Source organism: Schistocerca nitens, chromosome 4, assembly GCF_023898315.1.
Source record: "Schistocerca nitens isolate TAMUIC-IGC-003100 chromosome 4, iqSchNite1.1, whole genome shotgun sequence".
Lineage (NCBI taxonomy): Eukaryota > Metazoa > Arthropoda > Insecta > Orthoptera > Acrididae > Schistocerca > Schistocerca nitens.
The window spans coordinates 632,711,111-632,735,234 of NC_064617.1; the positions used below are offsets into that span (position 1 = coordinate 632,711,111).

At 42.4% G+C, this 24,124-nt stretch overlaps 1 protein-coding gene across 1 annotated transcript in view; it reads left to right on the plus strand.

Annotated features, from left to right (window-relative positions):
- Nucleotides 1-24,124, plus strand: part of LOC126251652 (calmodulin-binding transcription activator 1) — a 1,922,036-nt gene that overhangs the window by 1,298,724 nt on the left and 599,188 nt on the right. Inside the window, exon 5 of the mRNA XM_049952210.1 lies at nt 4,284-4,375. Coding sequence (XP_049808167.1) covers nt 4,284-4,375 — 92 coding nt within the window. The remainder of the gene's footprint in view (nt 1-4,283; nt 4,376-24,124) is intronic.

Here is a 24,124-nt window from a genome sequence, read left to right on the forward strand (position 1 = left end):
GGCCATCTAGATTTAGGTTTTCCGTGATTTCTGTAAAGTGCTTTAGGCAAATGGCGGGATGGTTTCTTTGAAAGGATATGGCTGATTTCCATCCCCATGCGTGACACAATCCGAGCTTGTGATGTTCTCTAGTGACCTCGATGTCGATGGGACGTTAAACCCAATCTTCCTTCCTTCCTTCTGTCACTTTTGACAACTATTGGCACAATACCAGTTGCCGTTTTTCCCCAGTGAACGCATCCTGTACTTTGTTCCACATACACTTTACCTATTACTGAGGTTACCCTGAATCAGCAAGAATGTGATACCATAGCATATTAAAAAGGCAGCAGATCGTTCCGCATTGCGCCACCCGGTAAGTAAGTTGTTTTGGTGAGTCGTGGTACAAGATTGTCCTGTCGACATCTAGACCCATAGTAACGGATTACTAACTAGTGCTGAACAAGGCACCAGTCCGCCAACTCTTGAAGTGATTTTGGCATTCCACCTTCAAAATAAATCGGAATATCCCCGTTCCCACAGAATGCGAGTACACTGTCTCACCCAGCGTTGTTTTTGTGAAGAATTTATCTCACTTGCATTTAGGTGTGAGCTGCGTACTATGGCTGGCAGGTATTTATTAAGTCGAGCATAACTGATACGGCAGTCTTTTCTCGGATTAGAGCAGAGGTTTGTTTCTTTCAGTACGAGAAACTTAACTCCAGACAACACTCACCGCCAGATTTGTACATCTGTAGAAGTTCACTTATTGGTACGTTTGTAAGTTTCAGACTATAGTGAAGATTCAGTTACGTAACTGAATCCCGTATCCTTAGTTGTTGCAAACTATGATATTGCGTATGTCCACTGCGTGCAGTCCACCCACTCCGGTTGAAATCCAACAGTCATCGAAATGTTGTAATCAAGAAATAGTCGACTAGGGTGGAGGTCGAAAATTAATGGTGCTTAGTTGAGACAATGAGAATATTTCCGGTGAGGAGTGATGCAGGGAACATAAGACATTGTCCGAGAATTTGGTTGAAAAGGCCGATGCAGCGAAGAGAGAAGACAGATATTTCGCAGTGAAAATACTTGCGTTCGTTTCCAGAACTGTGACAACGAAACTGCCAGCTCCTGATTATAAAGGACATAAACTTCTGCGACGACGATTTGCAGAAATTTATGTCGTGCTAAGACAAGTGTGTAAACAACGGAGAAAATTACGAAGAAATGTTAGTAAGAAAAATACTTGGATTTGTGAGCACTGTTGTCGTGTGTGTGTGTGTGTGTGTGTGAGAGAGAGAGAGAGAGAGAGAGAGAGAGAGAGAGAGAGAGAATTATATGTAAATAGCTTCAAACACGGGGAAATTATATGCATTTCTGAAAGAATGCCGTGATTATAAGATGTTACATTAGCAAGCAATTACAGGTGTAATATAAAGCTTATTAAGTCAACAGCAATCTTTGAGGCATAGATGTAGTATGTGTTCTTTTATAATGCAATAACATGTGTGTTAAACTCGAACAACGATTAGGAGTAGCACTAGTAGTTCATCAAAATCAAAATGATGCAGGATAGTGATGCAGTAGGTAATTTTTTGCATTTGTAAATTGAAAATTGTTGTAGTGGTTTGTATGTTGGAAACGGGGCGACATGTCAGTACGGGGCACTGTTTTGTATTCAAATCACGGCGAGATCGCTCGTGCAATAAAATCGAATTTATTGGCCGAAAGGAACCAATACGAATTCAAGTCGCAAACAATGCATCAAGAAATTTCGTTGCATGTCCCTCATTTGTATGCCGTCGTTGACTGTTACGCATGACAGGTAATTCGGTACATATTCGACTGCCTCGGAATAGAAATAAGATGAGGAACTTCATATCAGCTGAATTTTTCCTGCTGAGGCCAAGTGACGTAGATAAACAGCGAAGCAGTCGAAATACAATTGAGTCGGCAAAATCGTACAATGAACACGGCATCGACCGCTCCTAAATTCTCTTATTCTTCAGACTGCTACGTTTTAAGGAAACATTGTTGATTACTGTGGATCATTGAACACAGATATAGGCACTGTTTTTTTTTTCTCTATTGTGTAATACATCGTGATCTTTTTTGTTTTCGCCTTACAGGCATAATGCATTTTCTAACACTAAGGAAAGGCAAAGAAAAACTTTTTTGTTGCGTAAAAAGGAAGCGATATAACCGTCTCCAGGGACTGACCCTTTTATGTAACGCTCGCATTATCGAGAGCAAGCTACATACTAGAATCCTAGACACTGATATTACAGTGACATCAGTGATGTGTCATCGCCATAACTTCGGTGAATGGTTAATGATAATAATGAATAGCACTAGCTGAAAAAATTAGCAGTAAAAATCACTTGCAAAATCAATTGAAGGTGAGTAATATCGATCTTGAAACTTTTTAAAATGTTGAGAAGAAAAGGAAAAAAAAATTCCCTGAAAACAGTGTGCCTAAGTACAGTTTCCTGTATCTTTTCCTGAATCTAAGCTTAAAATCTGATTTTCTATCCACCCGTCCTAATTCGAGTGGAAACTTGAAACAGCGTCTCCTGTGCTACAGCGATACTTTCATTTTGGAATGAAACACATTTCAGCAGACACCTTACGGTCTTTACCAAGTCGAAAATTTAGAGGTGCTAAACAATCATATTTTCTGTTCCCTCTTTGAGAAAATTAAGTAGCATCCGGTAATACTGATATTGATTTTTGTTTCATCTAAATGTTGATTAAAATTATCTTACAAAATTAGGTATTTTTGTGAATAGTCATAACAGTAAGTATTCTGTTTTAAATATGGCCAATTATTAACTGTGAAGTAAAGATGTCAGTATGATTCTACCCCATCGGCTCAGGGTTTGTTTAGTATTACATTTATAGTATTTATTTCACTACTTGCGTTGTTCTAAAAGACTACCTGGTATTGTACTGATCGGACTGATGACGCGACACTGTGAGTTGGTCCTACGATGCATTATCGTGTTCACCCTCGGTTATCGGAAGTATGATCTCAGTTTACTGTAGAGTGAATGATGTGGCCAGTTCAAAAACTTTTCGGGTATCACATCGCATGCGAGTAGCTTGTATCAGTTTCCGTAAGATTAATGAAAAACTAAAAATGTATTTTTTAAGCTCATACTACACACAATAAGTGTAATAGCGGTAAGTCTTAGAACCAAACGCTGCAAAACAGCATCACGATGCAGAACTAACAGAGCGAGCAAAGCACCCATTCTGTCTTGTTGAAGTTTGCCGCCTCCCTTTTATGCAGGGAAAAAATTGCTTCCGATGTGTCGTGTTACTAATTTCAGATTCGCTGGTAGATAAGAAGCAGCAGCTCAGCATATTATATGAAGCTGAATGCTTTTACTTGCGTGACATTTCACATTCGCTTATAATGAATACTGATTTAATTTTTGTTTTGATTATGTGCTGCGCCCATTTCACTTACTATCAACGGGTTTAAATAAAGTAGCTTAATGTAAATACCTCAACAGAGAATCCAGAGTGATTTTTCAGTTTTAATATCATAGAAATATTTACAAGAAATCTAACATTATCCCTGTGTATTACGCGTGCAATATGAGAATACTTAATGCATATTCACCTCAGTCATTTCTGTTAACAAATTTCTTGCAGTGCCTCACGATTTTCTTGTAACAGTGGAATACATTCTTATACGCACCACAGTGAATCAGGTGACAGTCACATTTTGTGGTCTATTACTGCTTGAGTGTTTTCATTGTTCCTTACCATGCGATGAGAAATATGGCAAAGAAAAGATGGTTTGCTAAATATATGGTGTGATTCAGCTGCACGTATCACTTGGTTTCATGCAACTCACAATCTTCAAATACTAAGCGGAAGATTTTCATATTCTCTCACTGGATAGACACAGATTGTTAGTCCTACACTAAAATTAAACGGATCTTTCTGTAGGAAATTTAATGTAGTTAAATTTTGTATTGGGATACGTTTTCGCTAGCGGCCGTAGTTTTCGAATTATATAAGAAAAACGTTCAAAAGTTATCTTGAAACGCGTTTTTCTTGAATAACTCGTAAATCGTGGTCACCAGCGAAAACGTATCTCAGTTCACAATTTAACTGCATTAAATTTCCTACAGAAAGGCCTTATTCATTTTTCTACAGGACTGATAGTTTGTGCATAGCGACCGAGAGAATATGAAAATCCAGGTGTTGCGGGCTGCATAAAGACCCAGAGGTAGGGCTGTTGTGAATCCAGCTGTTGTTCAGTCTGAGCACTGTGTCTTTTGTTTCAGATGGAGAGGCCATCAAACTGCCGGACAACTTGGAAAGCCTGCCGAAAGCTGACCACTTTCCCACGCAGAGGCATCGGTGGAACACCAATGAGGTAAGCAGTAACACATGTGTTACTTGACTTAGTGGTGTGCTCTCGCCGCCCTTGTGTTCTGGACTTTCACAAATTGAACATTAGTATAACGAATCTGTGTAAGTATTAGGAGACAGAGTGCTACCTTCAATAACCCTATATATTTGACCATCGTGTAGTCTGTTTTTAAGTGGTAGATTTTTTATTTTTATTTTGGAGAAACCACGACCCCTAAGTGTTTCGACTGAGAAGTCCTTACGCCATATCGCACTCAACTCTACGTTACAGTTCTAATGGCCTCTGCTGTGTGCGGTTTCACTCACATTTTAGTGCTTTAAGGAACAATAAGAAGTGGAAAATTTGATGCTCTTTTTGTCCAATTTAAACAGGCATAACGCAGTTCTGTGTACACACGTACCGAAAAATTAAGTCTACTCTTCCTCATGGCCCCATAATGTTATTACCCTCTGAAGAGTTATTACCAATTTTTAACAGCAAGCAACTAACGCAGAGAACAGAAGAGCATAATTTTATGTTTTTGTTTTGACCATTTATTTGCTTTGGATGCTCAAGATGTTCACTCAAATACAGAGGAAGTTACGTTCTAATGAGCGAATTAATGAAACCACCTAGAAAGGGTCAACAATATTTCAACGTGGGATTGTCGCCAATGAACTGCTTCCCCCATTGTACCCGCTTGAAACACTACTGATGTTCCCGCATGTCACCGCAAACCGTAATATTCGCGAAAAAATATTTGTTTTTAGTTATACAAATTAAACTGCTTTAGGGATAATTTCAACTTTTCTCAGCTGTAAATTGGCTGTCCCTATACAAATAATGCTGTAATTTCACGCGACAGAACTTCGTTTTTCCAAATTCTGAGAGATTATGCTATGATATTTGTAATGTCGGAACCAGTTGCATCATAAAGCGTGGTGTTTTTTGCGAATATTACGGTTTGCGGTGATATACGAGAACATCACTTGTGATTCAAGCGGGTAAAATGAGGGAAATGGTTCATTTGCGACAACTTGGATGTGAGGTACGTACTGTCGGTACAAGAACAGAGTATGTGTATCAAGTCCGAAGTAGTGTTTCCCTTAGCGAAGCTGGTTCATGCGACATTGGGCATCACCTCTCCGCCCACCGCTACTAATATTTTGCTGCTTACTGGTAACATTATTAGAAAAATTATATCTGTTAAGAAAAGCTCCTTTAGGTATTCGCAGAGCAACAGCTACATAATGTGCCCGAGAATCAGCGTACTGGTTGGGCAGGGAGGAAGCAGCAACACAACGCTTCTAACAATAGCGAAACTTTTTCTATAGTCCTAATGTAACACCAATGACTGTCAGAGAACGTAAGTGGGCACACCTCTAAAGCATTACAGTTGACTGGTTCAATCAACGATGAATAAATTGCGTAATGGTGGTGTGGAAGTTTCGGGGTTTATTTTCTTTCTATCCTATTTCTAATCTTCCGTTTAATGGTTAAGCTAGATTGGCTGTATCGTAGAAGAGACACATAATTGCTTCACAGAAGTATTAGCTTGAGAAAAGTTGAAGAATTTGGAATACTTGGAATCTAGTAAGATCAGAGCAATAGACAATCTTACAAAAACGGGATATCTTGTCTAAGGTGTCAGGCATGTACGAATGATTACGGTCAATGGTCAGTGCCTCTAATGTGGTACAGCTCAACTTTAATATTATTCACGTTCTCAACTGTTTCAGTTACAGATTACAAAAGTCTGCTTTTGTTTTGGTTGCTGGAGTAACTTCTTTGGTCTGCGTAGTCCTGTAATGTCTCAGTACCGCACGAATTGTCAGTTGCTTGTACTGGGGAGGAAGAATCGATCTTCCTAACGTGTCTGTCGCTATTATCGGCGTTTCATTCGTGACGCAATGAATTTTTGTAAATTTTTAAGTTGTTTCCCCTATTGAACGAGAAGCGGTGGAATAGCGTCTCTGTCGTTACTTCGTCTTCTGGTCAGGTGCTAAATGTACTTTGTTTATCAGTGACTTGCCCTATCAGCAGTTGTCGCAGCAGTCTGTTGTAGCATAATCCATTCGTAAACCACACTGCATGGTGCGTGTTTTAAAACCGATGAAGCCCGTCACTGTTTAGTGGTACTGGTTTGTAAGCTGTCCTGTTTCGGTAACAGCATGTGGATTACGTGAATTATCGGGAAATCCATAGGACATCGGTTAATCGGTGCAAAAACACCGAAAACGCATTAAATTCACATTTCTCGTAATACTTGTTAATCATTTGACCTCTCTGTGTTTTCCGCTTTGGCCTAACGAGGAAGTATTGGAACCTCGTTCAATCAGCAGATTGTTTTATCATTTGTTCATAATGGCGAATTTCACGTTATTATACACAGAGCGCGGGGCCGCGCCGCTTATTTACGGCGAGGGAGAAATAATTACCAATGAGTGCTTAAAGTGCATAGGTTAGTTGGTCTCTTGTTACGTCACTCGTTATAACTGTCATAAATTATTATAGAAAATGTTATGCTGTTATACGCATAGCGCCATTGTAGAATCTGTCCTGAATTCCTGTGGTCATTTATATAGCAAGTCTGTGGAACACTTGAGCTTCCATAAGTTCTTGTGATTGTTTGCCTCATGTGCAACTGGTCCATAAAGAAAAATTCAACGATATGATTTTATATTAATGTTAAATATGTTCGTAAAAAAGTTACGTGGGAAGTTCGTGAACTTTATATTCATGGTCGAACAACTGTGCATAAGGCGCACTTCGTATTCATAAAACTGGGAGCTACTTCACCATGCAGAAGAAAAAGGATATCAGACAATTTCTTTTCTGTACGTAAGACATGAGTATTACTCGCTTCCATAGCAAGATCGCTATCTCACGCTTGTGCGACAGCGCTCAAATTGAAGGTTGTCGGTTTTAATCCTTGTGAAGGAAAAATTTCGTCTCCAGTATTTGGCGGAGAGGGAGACACATAGTTTGCCCATCGGATGAGGCCCTTAACCTCGGCGGCCTTAACGAAACACTAACTTTTTCTCAAGGAAAAGAACCATAATGCGCGAAGAAAGAAAATCTTTCCAATTAAGCGGATCTGGGTCTACCTTTCTGGTAGAACGTACTAGTGAACAACGCCATGCGATCTTACGTTACCGATGTACAATGTACGTTTCGTAAAGAACAGTCGTTCGTATTCCGTGGTTTCAGTGGGTAATGATCTTGAGAGTATCTGAACCATAACGAATATATGAGGGATTGAAGGAACTGAAACCTACACTGATGATTAAGCTACCTACATTTTACATGACTACTCTTCAATTAACACTCAAGTGTTTGGCAGAAGGATTTTAGTACCAATTTCAGACTATTTCTCGACCGTTCCACTTTCGTACTGTACGAGGGTAAAGTGAACACCCAAATCTTTCCATGAAAGCTCTGATTTCCTTTATTTTATTACTGTGGTAGTGTCTCCCTGTGAAGGTGGTAATCAACAAAATATTTTGTCTTCCGGGGAGAAAAAAAATGGTTCAAATGGCTCTGAGCATTATGGGACTTAACTTCTGAGGTCATCAGTCCCCTAGAACTTAGAACTACTTAAACCTAACCAACCTAAGGTCATCAAACACACCCATGCCCGAGGCAGGATTCGAACCTGCGACCGGAGCGGTCGCGCGGTTCCAGACTGTAGGGCCCAGAACCTCTCGGCCACACCGGCCGGCTCCGGGGAGAAAGTTGGTAAAATAAAAAAAAACTCGTGAAAAGATCTCTCGGTGACGAAAACGCCTTTGTGTGAACGATTGCCGCCCTGGTCGCTTATCATATCGATGACATTATGTGCCCTGTTCTGCAATCATACAAAACGAGCTGCCCTGCTCTGAACTTTTTCGGTGTCCTTCTTCAGTCCTATCTGGTATGGATCCCATACGACGCAGTAGTATTCCAGAAGATGACGAAAAGTGTAGTGTAGGCAGTATCTGTGTAAGATCTGTTGCGTCTTGTAAGTGTTCTAACAATAAAACGCAGTCTTCGGTTCGCGTTCCCTACAACGTTATTTATGTAATCGTTTAATTTAAGCTACCGGTAACTGTGATCCGTAGATATTAGTTGAATTGACAACGTTGAGATTTTTGTGATTTATCGTGTAACCGAAATTTAATGGATTTCGTTTAGTACTCGTGTGGGTGACGATAGACTTCTGGCACAATACAGATACTTTCTAAGATGGCTGTTCATATTGTCTCCTACATCGTTTATATAGATTAGGAACAGCGGAGAGGCTATAATACTTTCTTGGAGATGCAAGATATAACTTCTGTTCTACTACTAACTGTGACCTTTCTGACAGGAAAACACGAATCTATTCGCACAATTGAGATGGGAGCCCAGAGGCACACTGATTAGAAGCCGCTTGTGAGGAGTGATGCCAAAAGCTTTCACGAAATCTAAAAGTATGGAATCAGTTGGAGATCTCATGTCGATGCCATTCATTACTTCTTGCGAATAAAGAACCAGTCGTGTTTCACAAGAACGATAATTTATGAATCCGTGGTGGCTCTATGCCAATAGATTGTTTTCTTCCAGGAATTTATAGTGTTCGAGCACAGTGTATATTCCAGAATCCTACTGCAAATCGATGTCATTTATGTTGGTGTGCAGTGAAGTAGAGTATATTGCTTGTATTTCCTTTCGTAAGTATTAGTACGTTCTGTGCAACTTTCCAGTCTTCAGGTACGGATCTTTCGTTTTGAGAGCTGCTGTTTATGATTGTTTAAGTGGAGCTATTTCACGAGAATAGTCTGAAAGGAATGTAATTGATATACAAGCTGGTGCGGAAAAATTGCCTTTATTAAGTGATTTAAGCTGCTTCGCTACACCGAGGGTATCTACTTCTAAGTTACTCGTGTTGGCAGCTGTCCTTGATTGTAATTCTGTAATATTTACTGCGTCGTCTTTGATGAAAAAGTTTCTAGAAACCGTGTTTAGAACCTGTGCTTTAGTGGCGCTGCCTATGGTAACATTATCATTGCAGCCGCGTAGGTATTGATTGTTTCGCTTCATGTTCTACAGGAGAGCTTTCGCCGATTAGTCGAAGGAAAGTTACGAGGCTGTATACTATAACATGTACATAGGTTCATACCGTTCAGCCGGCCGGGGTGGCCGAGCGGTTCTGGGCGCTACAATCTGGAACCGCGCGACCGCTGCGGTCGCAGGTTCGAATCCTGCCTCGGGCATAGATGTGTGTTATATCGTTAAGTTAGTTAGGTTTAAGTAGTTCTAAGTTCTGTGGGACTGATGACCTCAGATGTTAAGTCCCATAGTGCTCAGAGTTATTTGAACCATTTTTCATACAGTTCCCAACTGCACCCCTCCCCCCCTCCCCCGGATGGTATAATTCTGTGAGCAAACCTCACCTCTATTCCGAAGTGTGCCAAGATTATTGGGTCACCTGGTGTAGTGTAGCTGAGTGGTCAGCGCTACAGAATGTCAATCCTAAGCGGCCCGGGTTCGATTCCCGGCTGGGTCGGAGATTTTCTCCACTCAGGGCTGGGTGTTGTGTTGTCCTAATCATCTTCATTTCATCCCCATCGACGCGCAAGTCGCCGAAGTGGCGTCAAATAGAAAGACTTGCAACAGGCGACCGGTGTACCCGACGGGAGGCCCTAGTCACACGACATTTATTTTATTACCTGGTGTAGTGAGGTAGGAGGGTGAGCTCTCTGAATCATTGCCGAGTCCTGTGTTCCGTACGGTCGGGCGGGGGCTTCCGGAGCCGACCAGGTCCGCCGACTCGAGACGACCTTCCTCTATCGACCAGAGGCTCGGGGCGTGGGCGCTCGTCGGTCGTCGCGGCAGCGCATGGTTTGTGTTTAAAGCGCTCCAGGTGAGGATTTCCTTCCGCGGCGGCGGCGGAGGGAGACGAATTGCAGGCGGCAGATAAGGCGGTCGCGCCGCATTTGTTACCCGCGCTGCGCCGCGCCGTCCTGGCGCCGCGGCGTGCCGTGGCGCCGCTATAGGAAAACGATACTCCTTGCTGAGCCGTTGTCTCAGCACGACACAACGGCCGGGCCGTTCCGGCGGAATTAAAGGTGGTGTCGCCACCGTCACTGCACGCTGTCACCGCCTCCGCCCACGCAAATTGAAAACGTCAGTAGATGATGGTAAGGTCGTCATCATTGACGCAAATCCTTGAAAACGAAACAAATTAACACGAAGAGCAGAGTTCTACAACCTCAGTCTTCACCATTTACCTCTGATTATTGGTAATGCCCAAATAGTGGTTATTTTTATTTATTTCGAGTCAAAAACATTACAACAATATTTACAATATATACAATATAACAAATCAGGTCAAATCATAAAAGAACAAACTAAACGGTATTAGCCCAAAATTGTGCAACGGCAGCAGCATTGTCTGAAACATCAACAAGCTCTTGTGTGGAACATGATACAGGACATCTAGGACAGTTAATTAAATGTTTGGTTGTCTGTTCTTCTCCGCAGTCACACAAGGTGGAAGATTCCTTCATGAAGCCCCATTTAAACAGGTTGTCCTTAGTTCGTCCGACGCCACTCCTGAGCCGATTTAGAGACTTCCACACTGTCCAGACTTGATTTCCACCAGGAGGAAGGGTCTCAGAAGGAGTCATCCAATCATTGCTGTCAGATTTTGCTGTCCACTGAGATAGTCTGGCTGCTCCAGTCCGACCGGTGAGGGGTGTAGTAGTTCTCATAAAGCTCCTCCTAGATTTGAGTCTACTAATTGGTGGCTGGTATCCATGTAGCAGGTGATCGGTGTTATGATCTGCTTTATGTCTCTCAAGTTTGGCTGCGACTTCACGCCTTATGTCTGGAGGAGCAATACCTGCTAGTTTATGGAGTTTATCAATAGGTGTAGCTTTGAGGCATCCCGTTACTGTCCTGCAGGTTTCGTTCAGTGCCACATCAACCTGCTTTGCATGAGATGACTTGTACCATACAGGACATGCGTATTCAGCTGCGGAATAGCACAAGGCCAAGGCTGATGTTCTTAGTAGTTTGGGATCTGCACCCCAAACGCTGCCAGTGAGCTTCCGCAGGATGTTGTTACGAGCAGCAACTTTCTGCTTAGTGTTAGTGCAGTGTTTTCTGTAGGTCAACGTTCGATCTAAGGTGACACCCAGATATTTGGGGTAGAAACAATGTTCAAGCTCTTGATCTTCCCAACACACTGTAAGTTTTCTGTAGGCCTCTCGATTGCGTAGGTGGAAAGCACAAACTTGAGTTTTAGTAGGGTTCGGTCTTAAGTTATTGACTCTGTAGTACTCAGATAGGTCCTTGAGAGCAACAGTAAGCTGGTTTTCTACTGTGTCAAAATCTCTGGCTTGTGTGACTAAGGCAAGATCATCTGCATAGATGAAACTCTTTGTAAGAGAAGGTTGAGGCTGGTCATTTGTAAATATGTTGAACAATATGGGGGAAAGGACACTACCCTGAGGCAAGCCATTCCTTTGACTTCTCCATCTACTCCTTCTTCCTTGGAACTCCACATAGAATCGCCGGTTTTCCAAAAGTGTCTGCACAGTTCTGGTGAAATTAATGTCTCTAGTGATGTAGTAGACTTTGTGCAATAATTGTCGATGTTGAATGGTGTCATATGCTGCTGTGAGATCCACGAAGACAGCCCCGGAAATGTATCCTTTTTCATATCCCTCTTCAATATGTTCAGTCAGATTAAGGACTTGTGCTGTACAATTCTTTCCAGGTCGGAAACCTGCTTGTTGAGGTATGAGTTGTTTTTCAACAATGGGAGTGAGTCTATTTAGTAACATTCTTTCATAGATTTTATACAAATGGCAAAGGAGCGAAATCGGTCGGTAGTTCTTGGGATCAGCTGCACCCTTTCCAGGTTTTAGTAAGGGAATAACTTTAGTTTTCCTCCAGATGGCAGGGATCTGTTTCCGCTTCAGGCAACCATTATAGAATTGTAGAAGCCATCTTTCCGTGATGGGACCAAAATGTTTAATTTGCTCAATCATTAGGTCGTCTAGACCAGGCGCTTTACCATTTTTGCATTTCTGAATTGCGGTTCTAAGTTCTTGTAAGGTGAAGTCATTGGATAGGTGGTTGTTTTCACGTTCAGGTTCTCTTTTGAGTTTTGTTCTATCTTTAGAACAATTGACCCTGCCATTCTGAATTAGATGATGAGCAATTTGATCTGGTGCAATGTTTGCATGGCCATGGTTGTGGACAGGGTCGTTGTTCAGGCGTCGCAGCAACTGCCAGGCTTTCTGACTGCTTTTAGACATATCAAGGTTCTCGAGTAACTCTATCCATCGTTCTTTTTTGGATTTGGCTAAGGCTGAGGATAAATTTTGGCCAGCAGTTAAAGTTTCAATGCTGTAAGGATTATCATTGAAAAGTTGGATATAGTTATGTAGATGCTTCACGGATTCTTCTGTCAAGCCAGGTATGTAGTTAACTCGACAGCCTCTGGGAGTTGAGAGTCTTGAGCATCTTTTCACGGCTTCTACAAACTCATCATAGTTGGAAACTGAGGGTTCTATGCGTGAAACTTCTGAGTCAAGGAGATCAGCAAACTTCTGCCAGTCTGCTTTCTTGAAATTGTATCGCCTTCGGAATGATGTGATTCTAGGAGTAATGGCTGCAAACACTTGGCAGCCTATGGGGCGGTGTTGAGTATTTGGTATCGGATTTAGAACAGTTTTTCTGCATTGGTGAGCTATGTTCTCGCTAACAAAAATTAAGTCGGGGTTATACCCACGTTTCCAACGCCCACTGTTAAAAGATGGTGGGAGTTTATTATCATGGACAAGATTAAGATGGTTGGTTTCAGCCCAAGTCAAGTGGTATGATCCATGATTACAACGTGATTTTTGAGCAGAGTTTCAAAAAATTAGAGTCAGTAGGAGAATACTGATTATTTTTTTTTTGTAGTAGTCAAGCACTTGTCACTTTCCGGGAAAAGCAGCAATCCGTGAACGGGCTAAGTTTTCTCTCATCTCCCTGTTTAATTTATACTTTTGACCCGACGCATCTTAAAACTGAGGGAGTCAAAATTTTTCAATTTTTGCAGCATTTCTATGTTTATTACAGGAGATGAGAGGAATAAAATACCGAAAATCCGTTATTTCAGAAACAGATTATTTTGAACAGTTTTAACACTCATGTTAAACAGCCGTGAAAAAAAACAATAAACAGAGCACCGGCTGTTTCAGCGACAAACGCCATCTCCATAGGACAGCCAGCCAGGTTCCAGCATGTCGGGCGGCCAAGTATAGCGAGCTATACGCTGTGAACACAGAGTCATTCAAGGAAAATACAGAGTACTACTGATAGTTACAGCTTCAAGTGTACTCAGTACACATGTCGACGATAAGAGTGAGGCCAGCATTTGCTGGCTAGATAGAGAGCGTGGGACGAGAGGGATAAAGTGAGAGGGGCTTTGCTAGAGACATCGATATGTCATGAAAAGCCATTGGCAAGCTTGGGACGTAGTGTTTGACCATTAGGTAGAAACGCCTCTCTCTCACTCCACCCAACCTCTGTGAAACTACTCAAGAAGAGTGAACAGTAATAGTCAGTGATGTGTCCTGCTTGACAGTCACGTTCTTTAAATGGGAATCTCTGGAGGGAAGGCGACAATCTTTTCGAGAAGCACTAGTGAGAAAATTTAGGGAACCGGTATTTGAAGCTGACTGAGAACGATTCTGCTGCGCGTAAGGACCACGAAGATAAGACATACGGAGGCATATAGATAGTCCTTTTTTTCGCTGTGTTTGCGAGTGAACAGGAAAAGAAACGCGCCGTACAGTGGATTGCGGAGTATCTATGTAGACGTAGATGTAGAGAGGTCTTAGGCGCCACGACGTGTCAGCGACAATCGGAGGCGTAGAGGAAAGCCGTACAAAACTCTGAGGCAGGACGCTCCGAGAAACTGAAGTCAGAGATGTCGAGTGAAGTCAGGGGGACAGAGAGAACCAGGAGACCAGCCAGGCAGGGCTAAGCAGAATCAACTGTAGTAGTATCAGCACAGTTAACCAAATCATAGGCGAGTAGCTGGGGAACTCTGTGTATAGTATAGTGGGTGCGGGCTCAGTTAATACTGAGAGTCTCATCTCAGAGCAGACAGAAGGCTGCTAGCCAGTCACCGTCTCTATTCGTGAGTACTACTCCTTCAAGCAAAGTGGGGCAAGAGTTGAAACTGTTTTCTGAAGAAATTTAGAAGTCCCAAAACACTTCTAGTTCAGTCACTCTCCAATCCTTACGTTTTGCAATAAGGGATCTTACATTATATCCAGGTCAAGACTCCCTCTCACATAGGCCAACCGGCTAATTCCCATCTCACGAACCCTGGCGCCCAATCTCAGGCAATAATTACACCTGGGACGCGTCTTTATAATGGTCCCCACGGAGAGCAGAACCATGGTTTTGATTACGTTGTCTACTTAGTGTTTTCTTCGCCATTAGTGACTTCCGCTGCTGAATACAGTAATCCCTCTAATACGTCATAACTTATTGATCAGTTAGTAAACAGTTCTGATCAGTTAGTAAACATGTTTTTTTCCCATTCTTCCGGTCGTCTCTGTTCCTCTTTCTGTCTACGTTTGCTTGTGAAAAATGCATGAAGCTCCTGCCTTCCTCCATTTACGTGCCACTTGCACTCTTCGCCATTTACACTTCGTCCCGTCACTCTTCTCCTCACTCACTCTTCCTATCTTTCTTAATTTTCAATTCCTATTATTGTTAAAAAATCAAGTTCCTTTACAGCGCATTTAGGGTATCCCTATTACTGACTGATCGAAGCCGGCCGGTGTGGCCGAGCGGTTCTAGGCGCTTCAGTCTGGAACCGCGTGACCGCTACGGTCGCAGGTTCGAATCCTGCCTCGGGCATGGATGTGTGTGATGTCCTTAGGTTAGTTAGGTTTAAGTAGTTCTACGTTCTAGGGGACTGAAGACCTCAGATGTTAAGCCCCATAGTGCTCAGAGCCATTTTTGACTGATCGAAACCATGAGAATATGAATCCTACTGAGCGAAGTGCCGTAGTGACAGAGACAGAGAACTCCCATTTGGGAGTACCGGTGTTCATATCCACGTCTGGCCATCCAGATTTAAGTTTTCCGTGATTTTCATCAATCGGTTAAGGCAAATGCCCTAAAGATCCGTTTGGAAAGGATGCGGTCGACTTCCTTCTCGCACCTTCTGATCTACGATCTTGTACTTTGTCTGTAACGGACTCTCTGTTGAGGGGACAATAAACTCTAATGTTCTTTCTTTCCTTCGAAAAAGGAACCTAAGCGACCTCTTTGCATTCTAAAGCTGGCGAGCCGACTGAGATACCCAGTAATACAGTGCACTCAGAAGATGTATGTCGCCAGTTGACTTCCTTCTTTGAAAATAAAATATAGCAGTCATTAACTCGAAGGTTGGTCCGAACACAACAGTGCAACAGCGCTTTAACAGGGACGGATCTTGTTTGAGGTTGGAGCTTACTCACCCAACGAATTATTGGGGGCACTACAGCTTAACGTGGACTCTGAACCATGCTGCAACTCGGTATTTTCCAGACCAACAAACATTGTGGACGTGAAACAAATGATAAGTGACACATAAAAGTCCAACCAGTGATATGGGATCGAACCCAAGGTCTTGAGATCCATTGTGTAGCACCTTACCAATAAGTCACATTTCAGTCACTCCGCAGACACTGAACTCTTCAGTAATTATAGCGATTATGCTTATTACTCAGTAAGTGTCCCCTGCAAGACATTTTTAAATTCGAGAGTCCGGCGTGCAGTAGTTCACTGAAGTTAATAATTATCGAACACAAAATACTAAAATGTACTCGTTCATCGCCGGAAATGACACAGTTACTAAAACATTGGGGTATATTGTGCTGTGGTCTAGTGAATTTCTTGAAGAAACCCGACATTTTGTCCCCGTCGTCAGAGGACATTATCAAAGGGGTTTGTACCTTCACTGCAAGTTCCTGTCATACCCTGGCTCCGGTACGGACAGCGAGCTAGAGTGTTAATGGGACCAAATGAAGCGACGGATTTAGCACCTCCCGATTATAGCTCCAGAGTGCTGACCAACGCAGCACTTGGCTCTGTGGATAATAGCTAGTGACAGGGTGCGAGGTAAACGGATTACTGTTGACTGTGTATTCTTTGCGGTGGAGTGGGCGAATCGACTAGCAATCTGAATGTTGTCAGGCAGCTTCATGACTCTAATCAGAAGGGTCTCGCCGACCGAAATGAAAAAAATGGTTCAAATGGCTCTGAGCACTATGGGACTTAACATCTGAGGTCATCAGTCCCCTAGAACTTAGAACTACTTAAACCTAACTAACCTAAGGACATCACACACATCCATGCCCGAGGCAGGATTCGAACCTGCGACCGTAGCGGTCGCGCGACTCCAGACCGAAATGAGCTTGTGCAATCAGCGAAGAGCATAATTAAATCGTGTGCGTTCTGTATCACCTGAACTGAGCGGGCGGTCGGTTCGCACGACCCTTTCGCAATTTCTTGGAAGGAAAGGGGATAAAGAAACTTAAAAACTGACCATTTAGAAGTCTCTTTATCTCATATTACTCTAGAAAAGCACGATAATCGTATGAGAATGAACCGTCGTCGAGGAGAGAGGTGTTATGAGTAAGGAACCGCGCGTATTACTACGAGGTTACTATTGTATTTGCATATCTAGGCAAGAAACAGCCATCAAGTCTTCTTTTACATCTCATTAAGCATTATAAACAATGTGTATTGCATTAATTACGAGAAGCTTGTTATAGAAAATCTTAGGTCTAATGTACAGGATGTCCAGAAAAATGGTTCCAGTATTTGCAGAGGATGTAGTACGCATCAAACATTGGTCGTAAACCTCATATTATAGGAGTTATGTCCTACGTGTCTACGAGGAGTGTATCTTGCATATCGAGCACTTTGGCTCGAGACAAATGAGGAAACAGCGTGTATGCTACACGTTTATGTAGCGCAACATGTTTGCATTGGTATCAAGCACAACAACACATACAGTATTCCATAGCGCACTGCAGTATGTATTGGATCGGTCAAGTATGTTATTGTCACTGGTGTATTAGTCGACCAAAGCGAGCAGTGAGGACCCTTCGGTCGGCTTATCGCGAGTCAGCGTGTAATCGGCGTTTGCAGTATGTGCACAACCGATGTGAAAGCATTGAGAGTGTGATGCATTTTCCTTAGACACCACTGTACTTGTTTGTCGTCACATCACTGCGTGTTTCCGATAACGGCTAAGTGCAACAAGTAGTACTCACAGTGTTCTTATTGCACATTGTTCGTTGTGACACAGCAGTGCGTTACTGTAATTTGTTCCCGTGTCCGTCACTGGACGTACAGAGTGGAGGCTTACTATTCGACACAGGAGATGGCATATGGTATTCAGCTACGGGCAAGAAGATTGAAGCAGCCTACGTGCTTGTAAACTATATGTTGCCAAATATCCACGACGGCGTACACCATGCGTGAACATATTTAGTACCTTGTTCCAGCGACTTTCGGAAACGGGGTCCCTCGCACCACGAACACGGGATTGTAGCAGATATCGTACAACTCGCACACCTGATACGGAGATCAATAAAACAAGCATTGTGACAACACTGGAACGAGCGTCCGAAGTGTAGCTGCAGCGGAAGGTGATGCTACATCTGTTGTTTGAACAGTCCTCCATCAACAGTTGACCCATCCCTACCATGCGAAGCGATTCCAATCTCTGCTGCCAGATTGCAATTCTGCCAGTGGTTTCCCCAAACGTGTGCTCATAATCTGCATTTCACGGCGAAGTTGTTTACTGATGAGGCGGGGTTCATGAGAGACGGTATCGTAAATTACCATAATATGCACGTATGGGCCGATGCCGATCCGCATGCATTTGAAGAAAGACGACACCAGTGCACATTTAGTATCAAAGTTTGGGCCGACATCCACGGGGACAGATTGTTAGGTCTCTACGTTTTACACAACACATTGCATGGTGGAAGGCACCGTAACTTCCATCGCAACCAATTGCCTGTGATGCTGGAGAATGTGCCATTATATGAACGACTGCAAATGTGATACATACATGATTGGTCACCGGCGCATTTTTAACTTAGGGTGAGGCGACACCGCCGGCCGCGGTGGTCTAGCGGTTCTAGGCGCTCAGTCCGGAACCGCGCGACTGCTACGGTCGCAGGTTCGAATCCTGCCTCGGGCATGAATGTGTGTGATGTCCTTAGGTTAGTTAGGTTTAAGTAGTTCTAAGTTCTAGGGGACTGATGACCACAGATGTTAAGTCCCATAGTGCTCAGAGCCATTTTTTTGAGGCGACACCTAACACGACTCTTTCAGGATTGGTCGGGGAGGCCAATACCTAGGCCCGCAGGTTCTCCTGACATTAACCCTATGGATTTTTTACTTTGGGGACTTGTAAAGAGCTCGATGTTTGCGGTCCCAGTTAATGATGTGGATACAGTACGAGAAAGCGTATTCAGTGCCTGCGACGCAATCCGACAACAACCAGGGGTGTCCCGAAGAATGCTTGATTCCATGAGTCGTAGAGGCTACATTTCAATGGATGGCCGTCATATCGAGCATATGTTGTGAAGAGTAGCGTAGACACTGTGATTATTGGGAGTAGTGGTAGCAGACCACAACTCTGAAAATATGAGGTTGATAGGAACTTTTTCCTTCCGTTGTTGCGTACTACATCCTCTGTGAATATTGAGACCTTTCTTCCGGAAACCCTCTACAATCCATTTAGAAATAACTATGACATAAAAAGCGGAAACTGTAGTAGCACTAGAGGAAAGGCCGGGTTATTTCCATTCATGAAAAGTAGAAAAACGAAGACAAATTACAGACGCGTAGGTTTAAATTGTCTAGTAGTGGACATGAGAGAGAGTGTGACAGAGAAAGGTAAACGTATTGGAAGATAAGTAACGAAGAACAAAAAACAAAATAAAACAAAAGAAAAAGATGTGGCCGACGGAGAAATTAAAGGATAATGAAGGGTAACAGTAAGAAAGGTGTATTATGAAGTTGACGTTGTGAAGTGCTTCAACCTTTTCTTAGAAACTGTAGGGCACTGAACTGTGCACAGAGCGCAGGGTAGCATTTTACGGAGGCGGACAGCAGCAGCATGTGAGGCATGTGTTACGATTGTGATGAGTTCACATGTACTTAAATCTCTAATGCGAGGTACTACGGTGCATGAGGGCAGAGGAGCCGAAGAAATAGACATTTACATAAAGTTCTCCTGTTGCTGTCCTTACTGTGTGCTGAACGTGTAAATTTCTCACATGAAGGAGAATTCGCCTGTGATTTAGAATGCTGTGCCTTTAGTTCGGTCTATTCTTTCGCGTTACGAGTTCGGTATGCCTGTAGAGTTCTACAAAACGCACGTGGGGCTATGCAGTCTAAACAGCGCTTCCCCGTACTCTGCGCTGCCCACCTGGCCATCTACCTCTGGCCACGGCCGTGTAAATCACGGCTAGCCTCGTTTTTTCATTGCTAAATCCAATTAAACCCATTCTCTACAGCTGACCCGTGTTCCCGAGTGCTGCAATTTATATGCAAATTCGGCGGCGATGTTTGTATTTTCGTTGTTGCCGGTGGTGTTTGCTTCCTTGGCAAAGCTCTCGTGTACTGTTATTCTTGTTTAAATGTCGTACCGCCTTTTCAGTTGAGTTGATCCGAGTCTTTGTTGCAGTAGTCGCGCCTTTACTGTATTACCGCACCCCTCTCGCACCCTGAGGATGACAGGGCATTCTATTATGAATGCTGCGCAAGTGTTTGCAAGCTTGCGGGAGTATGTTGCCAGCCAGTGGACGTATTGTGCCGACGCTGCATTTTATTGTGCGTTGAATTGTATGCGTATGAACATTAAATCTAAGTGGGGGTTCCATACTGCTTATACCGCCAAACCCTATGAAACTACACAGGAGTACACACATCCTAGAAAACCTCACGCTGACGTTAGAAACTTTTGCGGCGTTTCCAATATGGAACGCGTTTTAAATTTTTTTTTTCTGTGAACACCAACTTAAGCTTTGATGCACTTAGATTAGAAATTTCAGTTATTTACTTAGTATCTCATCAATTTGTATTTAATGAGTACCACTAACTTACATAGGGTGAACCAGGACTCCACTGACAAGCTTTCAAAGGCGTCAGTATCGACCAAAACAAGAAAAAAAAGTCCCGTAAACATGGTGTTTAATATATATACCTTAAGAGCTATGAAAACTTTCTCATGATCGATACTGTGAAGCACATCTCCTCTAATACAAGCTCTCTGCTTTCCATATTTTGGGAGCATGTAATAGGACCATAATAATAAAAAATATCCAGTAAACTCGAAAAACGCATACCTTAAGAGCTGCGAGCACTTGGTCGGTAGAACAGATGTGTTTCACAGTAGCGAGGATGAACGAATGATCGTAACTCTTAAGGTATGCATTTTAGAACCCCTATTTACTGGATATTTTTTTCTTATTTTGTTCCGTACTACCACTTGTGAAAGTTTGTCGGTGGTGTACTCGTTCATTTGTAAATGGTACAGTATTTAATTGGATGCTGGTTATTTATTTGGTTGCTGTTTGTTTATCCGTTTATCTTCGGTGCCGAGTACATTTGTGTAGAATCTCTCTCTCTCTCTCTCTCTCTCTCTCTCTCTCTCTCTCTCTCTGTGTGTGTGTGTGTGTGTGTGTGTGTGTGTGTAATATTCGGTTTTGCTTCGTATTTTGTGGGTCTGCTGCTTCATACATTCTTGACCGTATTTGACTGTGTATAATGTATATGGATATGAAAGATACCGCCGTCATGTGTGAGAGATTCCTGCCCTATGAAAGTTCCTTGTAACGACTTCAAGTCGACCGAGGACCTTAGTATCTCAGCACGTCTGACTGAGCGGTTGACCTTTCACTGTATTTCCTGTTCCTCTGTCAAAAAAATGTTTCAGTATGTGTGAAATTTTATGGGACTTGACTGCTAAGGTCATCAGTCCCTAAGCTTACACCCTACATAACCTAAATTATCCCAAGGACAAACACACACACCCATGCCCGACGGAGGACTCGAACCTCCGCCGGGACCACCCACACAGTCCATGACTGCAGCGCCTTAGACCGCTCGGCTAATCCCGCGCGGCTGTTCCTCTGTCAGCTGCTTTCGCTTATGAAGCCGGTCTTGTATGTGTGGTCGCTCGTTTGCGTGTCTCAGTTTCATCTGCAGTTACTTTCAGAAGACTCTACAAGGATCATATGTCGTTTATTGGCAGTATTATGCTAGTAACATCTGGTTACGATGACGACGCGTGCAGCAGAATTCGCTCGTTACTAGTCGAAAAGGAAGAGTAGTCTCGCATTATCGAAAAAAAAAATTTTTTTTCCTGTACTTTCTTTGTAATCGTTCACTATACTTTTGCTGTCATTATGCTTTGGTAACACTGAATAAATATTTACACTTTGGAATGTTAATTCTGACTGAAGCGTCAGTTACGTAAATGCTTCTGAAACTAGAATCAGGAAGCTACTTTAATTTACTTTATATAACTATAAATGCAAATATGTACGGTGACAAGGACACTTACTGTGGCAATAATTAGACGAACGCCACACGTAGAGTCAAATTTTCTAGTTCTTACGCATAAAAGATATTGTACACTAGCATCTATACTGTTGTGATTTTAATATCCACGACGTCGTCATAAGGGAGGTTATAATTAAATTTTCGCTACTTGAGCCAGCCTAGACGGAAATCTATCTGCCGTAGCGGTAACGTACTTATAGGAATTATGTTCAGACTGTGCGCTGCAGGATTTTTGTTGTTGGTAGTGTTAAGTTTCAGGACTTACGGTTAAGCAGCGGTACTCGTACGACGACATAGGAAGCAACTCTGTCCCCCTGGACCAAGGACATGCAGCGAGTACGGCACACGTTACTCTGTTCTGCTTCGCTAAGGTGTGATCCCTGCTTTACGGGAGAGAGGTACTTTGGACTCAATTGTTTGATGCACGATGGAGCTGCGCCTCATATTACTCCGTAACACTTTGGGAGAAAACCGAATCATTGGCCAATCGTTTCAAACTTCGTGGCCACAAAGATCACCAGATTTGACGCTGTGTGGGTGACCTGAAGGGCAGGATTTACCACCTGGACACTAAAACACGTTGGAGTTCAAGGATGAGCATAGCGAAGCAAGTAGCCAGCACCCCACCTGGTATGTTTCGCGCAGCACTAAAGAAATCTCTCGCGGGGTTTCAAGCGTCATGGATGCAGATGGTCCTAACACTGAACGACGTTTGTAACCTGGAATGTAAACATGGTTCACAGGTCGAACACGATAAAGCGTTCAAAACACGATAAAGCGTTCAAATAACTAATCCTTCATCCGTCTACATATTTTATTTTTCTCTTATTTTCCTGTTAGCAGCGAGAATTTATGTTCGTATTTTTCCTGCTAACAAGTTTCCGGCTGCAATACGAAAAACAAAATCAAATGTGTTTTAGCGTGTAAGCTTGGTACACAATATAATTTAATGCAGTAGTCTATGATCTGCGTATCCACACTCACCAAATAAATAGCGACTGAATATAGTATTATATGTTTAACAGACGTATGCAAGGGCCATAAGTCTTAAATTGTATGCTCTCCATAGCTGGCCAAATTCATATATATATATATATATATATATATATATATATATATATATATATATATATATATATATATATATTCAACAAAAGGTGTACAAGAATAATAACGATTCTATATGGACTTCTAAAGGCTTACCATTACCTACCAAAAATAAAAATTGACTTGCCTGGTTTACAATAGCTTCACAAACCATGAGGTCATTTAGTACGTATATATACATTACAGCAGGGGTGAAGGAATATTTTACGTTCCTGAGAAAAGATATTTGAGTAATTTGAATTAATCTAGTGTTTAGCAACTGCAGATGGTAACACGACAGTATGTCGATCGGACGCAATAGGTATATTGATTAAAAGATTCTCGTGGCTCTATCGATCAACATTATACGTACTCGAGCCCTCTTGCTGTGAAGGGTAAGGCAACTTCTTGAGAACCACCACCTGACTCTGCGACTCGAAACATTTGTTCCAGTATGCCCTGGCCTCGCCATCTCTCACTATCCCGCAATACACAAGGATATTCTACGTCTACTGGTCTATAGTAAAGAACAATTCCATTTCACATACTAGACTTATTTTCACTACCACACGAACACATTACCATACGACATCATTGAACTTTACTAATACATTAACGTAACTAGATAGTACCCAAACCTCGTTGATCAGAATACATATACAATCAATTTATACATTTTTTACGGTACACGTGCTTTGCTGTGGAAAGATGTTTATGACAGGTAAGGAAGAGCACACTTCATACGCCGCGATCGCACTGTAGACACTTATATTGTTCCAAGATGACCAGTTTCAAAAGTATTATGCTGCAATCATCTGATCTAATGGAACTTGTTATGAAATTGTCGTGTTACATTACGTGAATTGAATTTTCTCATTTTGAGACTACTGAAGGGCGATCTGTTGTAATTGCTAAAAACCATTCAACAGCGAAGATCGCATAAATATTTCTTCATTTAAGACAACAAGTTTCAACAGATTTTGCTGTCATCTTCAGGTCTTCAAAATCTTCTTGGTGTAAAACGTGTTCATTTTACAGTGAACCTCACGCCAAGATGTCAAGTGGATAAAAATC